We start from the raw sequence: 4,350 nt of genomic DNA, 5'->3' as shown, positions 1-4,350 counted from the left end.
TGACAGAGCCTCTTGCTATGTATTATTTCCTGAAACTCTGAAATCATAATTTGTTGCCTTACTGGTGTTTCTTGCCCCTCATAAGTTTTACATCAGCTTTTTAGAAGACTGATGTGTCTATGGCCCCAATTTGAGTTGCTGAAATACTGAGGTGTGTTGGAAAACTAAAGACTATTGAAATATCCACAAACAACGTCCTGCAGGTCAGAACCTTTGTCACTTTCTAAATAGGTCAGGGTTTGGTTCGAGAATCTGGTATTTCTTGAAGATATCATTTACTCTTCCTTTATTTCTCTGTCTCAGTCTCCATTCAGTCACAGAGCCTGCGTGCTGGGTTTATTTGTTTTACATTTCTTTGCTGTCCATTTTGCTGCCAAATCATCATCTCGTGTTGCTTGTCTTATATAAATGTTGACATTAGCAAGCTTCACAATAACAGTCTGGAAAGGAAACATTTACTTCTGAGCTTTCCTCTGCCAAACAAACCTACAGCATTTGCTTTTTTGTGGCTACTGGTGGTTAAGGCCATGGGTTGTAAAATTATAATGCTGTAGGCAGTGTCTATTACAGTTACGATCACTGTAACATGCACTTCAACATATTTATTGTTTCGTGTTTAAATTGGTACATTCAGTGCGGCTCTCCATTCCCTCATACATTACAATCTCCGTAAGTCCTTGAAAGGCTGCAGGAAAAAAACAACAGTTCCAAAATCTACTTTTTTGTTCGCGATGACACATAATGAAAGCATCGGTGCTACTTTTGTGTTCTGAAAGAAAGAGTGACGGCATGGAATGGCACACGTAGGCAGAGAGCTTGACAAGAAATAAACCATTGCAACCCCCGGCTGGGGAGCATGGAAGCACTGTCCAGGCTTCCTAAAATCAGAGGTCGCTCTGGGAGAAAACACCATAGCCTTCCGTGTATGGAATTTGCTGCGTGAAAACATTTGTCAGAAACTGCAGCACTGACTGTCTGCACCTCAGAGAGTTGAGCAGGAGCCGATGAGGACACCTGCACGCGTGAGGCGAGCGGGGCCCGGGGGAGCGGGAGGCGGCGGCTGCATGACCCTCGCTCGGAGGGAACTCTGGCTCCTCAGAGGGTGTCCAAGGCAGAACACGGCAGGACACACGCCACGCTACGCCAGGCCGGGCCGCCCCGCCGCTCTCGTTACATAACGGGGGCTGTGAGGGCTGTGAGGGCTGGGGGGGGCCGCGCGCGCCGCCTCCTCCTCCTGCCGTGTCCTCGCGGCACCCCCGCCCCGCCCCTCCCCGCGTGACACCCCGCGCGGCGCGGGGGGGGGGGAGCCCAGCGCGTGCCTCCCCGCGGCCCCCGCCTCCCGGGAGGGAGGGGCGGCACGTGCGCGCCCCGCCCCGCCCCGCGCGCTCCGCTGTGGGGAAAAGCCGAGCCGCTCCGCTCCCCGCCGCCCGCGCACGCGCCGTCCCGGCCGCTCCGCGGGGCGCAGGCGCAGGCGCGGCCGGGCGGGCGGGGCGGTGCTTTCCCCCCCTCCCATCGCCGTCCCGATCCTCCTCCTCCTCCCGCCTCCGCGGGGGCCGGGTGACGCACGTGCGCGCGCCCCCGCGCGCTGTTGTCCGCTCGCTCCCGTGCCGCCCGCCCCGTGCGCGTGCCAGCCGGCGGCGGGGGGCGCGCGCGGCGTGCGGGGCCGGCACGCGCGCTGTTGTTATTGGCGGCGCCGCCGCGGCCGCGGCGGAGGGAGCGGGGCGGGGGGGAAGAAACGGGACGGGACGGGGAGGAGCGGAGCGGGGCCGGCGGCTCAGTCAGGGAGTTCTTTAAAGATGGCCGGAGCGACGGCCGCCGCCGCGACCCCCGTGTACTGCGTGTGCCGCGAACCCTACGACGTGAGCCGCTTCATGATCGAGTGCGACATCTGCAAGGACTGGTTCCACGGCAGGTACGGCGCCGGGCGGCGCGGCGGGGCAGCCGCCGGGCGGCAGCGGGCACAGGCGGTGGCAGTCGCCTTCCCCCCTCCCCCCGGGGGGGACAATGGCTGCGCGGCGGCAGCACGGGGGGAGCGGCGGGCGCCCGCCCGGTCCGGCTCTCCCCCCTCACGGCCGCGGGGACAGTGCCGCCGGCCGTCCCCGGGCACATGGGTCCGGGCTGTGAGGGGGCGGACGGGCCGGGCCAGGCGGGTGGGGGGGCTGCTTACGAAAGAGCAACAGATGCGGGGCCGGGGCCACCCCGAAGTTGTGCCGACTGCGCTGAGGCGCCGCGTGTCCCCCCGCGCCCCCGGGGGTCTCTCCCGGGACAGGGCGCTCTCCCGGCGGAGAAGTGCGGGCGCCGGGGCTGTCCCCGGCCGGGGGCGAGCTCCGGGCTGTTTTGTTGGGGAGGCGGACGAGGAGGAGAAAGAGGGTCGCCCCGCGCCTCTCGCCGCTTTGACATTTCCAGCCCGGTCCCGAGCGGCCGCCGCCGCCGCGCGTGTGTTTTGCGAGCCGAGCGTGTGAATAATAAAAGGCCCGTCGGCAGCCGCTGCGAACGAGAGGAAGCGGCGGCGGTGGCGGTGGGGATTCACGGGCAGTTAAACAAAGGAGCAAGTTGGGGGCCCGCGGCGGTGGCGGCGGCGGCTCGGCCGGGCCGGGGCTGCGGGGCCGCTCGGTGCCGCCCCCGCCGTGCGGGGAGCGCCGGGGAGCGCGCGGCGCCCGTGATTGACAGCCCGGCGTTTAAATACCCCGAGCGGCAACAACAACAGCGCCGGCCGCCGCGCCGCGCCCCCTGCCGGCCAGGGCGCGCAGCGCCGCCCGACCCTGCCCGCCCGGCCGGGCTCCTGCCTGTTTGGGGTTGTTTTTCTTTTATTTGTTTTGCCGTTTGTGCCTCTCGAACGGCGAAAGACAAAGTAGGTTGCGTATCTAGGTGTTACTTAACAGTAATTGTTACACACACGGGTGTTTTCTTGCCACGTTTTAGGAGGAAAGGAAAGCTCACAGCGTTTCTGATGTTTACTTCTTTGTACATGGGCTTCTCCCGGCTGGAGCTGCGGTATCACAGAAAGTGTGAAAAGGGCTTGGTAAACCATAAAAACTGGCAAAGCAGGATTGTTATACCTTGAAAACAACCTCTCGTTAATATTTTTAACTAGACTGCTACTACTCTTGCTGGTGCTGTTGTTTGGAGTGAGACACACAGCAGCTCTTTTGGGTTACAGCAACTTAATACAAGTTTGTCAGAACTCGGTCACTGCCTGCTGTAAAGGTGCAGCATTGTCTGAAGTGTTTTTACCCTTACAGTTTCTTTTTCTTCCAAGCCTTTTTCTGCATTTATGTAGTTGCTCTTTCAGAATGTCCTGGCAATTGCTCAGGTTCTGTGCAGGCTTAACTTAAATGCCAGCCTTGTGTGTTGGTATTGCTGGGGTGTGAGTGAGCTAAATTTCTGAAATTGTTATGAGGAGGAGAGCACTGCCTGATCCAAAGGTGGGACAGACCACTTCATAGCTTTCATGAATCTTAATCAGAAAAAACTCAGGTTCCTGTGATTAAGCTCTGCCATGTAATGGGTAGAAAAAGCCTGCTAGCACTAAACTGCCTTGATAGCCTGAAATCCTAAGGGTGGAAAATAAGCAAACAGGCCAGCAAGAGCTGGCAAGAGCCATACTGCTTTGGGATTTAGCTGCATGCTCACCCAGTCTCATGACTAAGGAGCAGGTTTTGGGAGAGGTGTTGCCCCCTGCCAGCTGTGGTTTACTCTAGGAGTGCTTTTCCCCTTGCTTTAAGAGTGAAGACTGTTACACAGCTTGTGAAAGAAAACACACACTCTGAAATCTTGAAATTTTTGGTAAACTTCTTAGTTTCATGTTTTCTTGGTTTTATTTTTTGTCAGGTTTTTTTTTTCCCCCCTGGCCTGTGGAATGGGACTGATGTGTGTTCTATCTTAAGAAACATGTAAGCCCAGGCTGTGGTGTGCTAGCATGATACCTAGCACGTATGATTGGATTACAGACTCTTTGCTGCCTTCCTGTGTATAGTCAGGAGAGTGCCTGAACAGCACACTGGAGGCCATGCAAAGTCTGTTCTGACAGATTGTTACTTAGTTCCCTTTAAATTTTTATGTGTTTTTTTTTTTTTTTTTTTTTTTTTTGTTTTGTTTTTTGTTTTTTTGGTTTTTTTTCCCCCCCCCCCGTGTGTTCTTCTTGCAGTCTGTCTTCAAATGATTTGTACTTTGGTTTGCTGTTATCAATATATGAGCACTATGAAATGCGCGTTTTATTGCTTTTGGCAAATATTTGTGTTAAAGGAAATGTTTTGTTGTGCCTGGCAAGGCAGTGAACCTGCATTGTGGGTTTCAGTTACTCTCTGAGTGGGCCTGACATCCAGCCACAGTCTGGTGTAATTACCCCTT

The 4,350-nt window shown here is 56.6% G+C and overlaps 1 protein-coding gene across 1 annotated transcript in view; it reads left to right on the top strand.

Annotated features, from left to right (window-relative positions):
- Positions 1-1,796: 1,796 nt before the first annotated feature.
- LOC130263955 (uncharacterized) overlaps positions 1,797-4,350 on the top strand; it is a 21,095-nt gene continuing 18,541 nt past the window's right edge. The window contains exon 1 of the mRNA XM_056511809.1: positions 1,797-2,111. Within this exon, the coding sequence (XP_056367784.1) occupies positions 1,797-2,111 (315 nt within the window). The remainder of the gene's footprint in view (positions 2,112-4,350) is intronic.

The sequence above is a fragment of the Oenanthe melanoleuca genome, chromosome 1A (genome assembly GCF_029582105.1).
Source record: "Oenanthe melanoleuca isolate GR-GAL-2019-014 chromosome 1A, OMel1.0, whole genome shotgun sequence".
Lineage (NCBI taxonomy): Eukaryota > Metazoa > Chordata > Aves > Passeriformes > Muscicapidae > Oenanthe > Oenanthe melanoleuca.
Note: the sequence above shows the minus strand (reverse complement) of the source record. Positions and strands in the feature narration are given on the sequence as shown.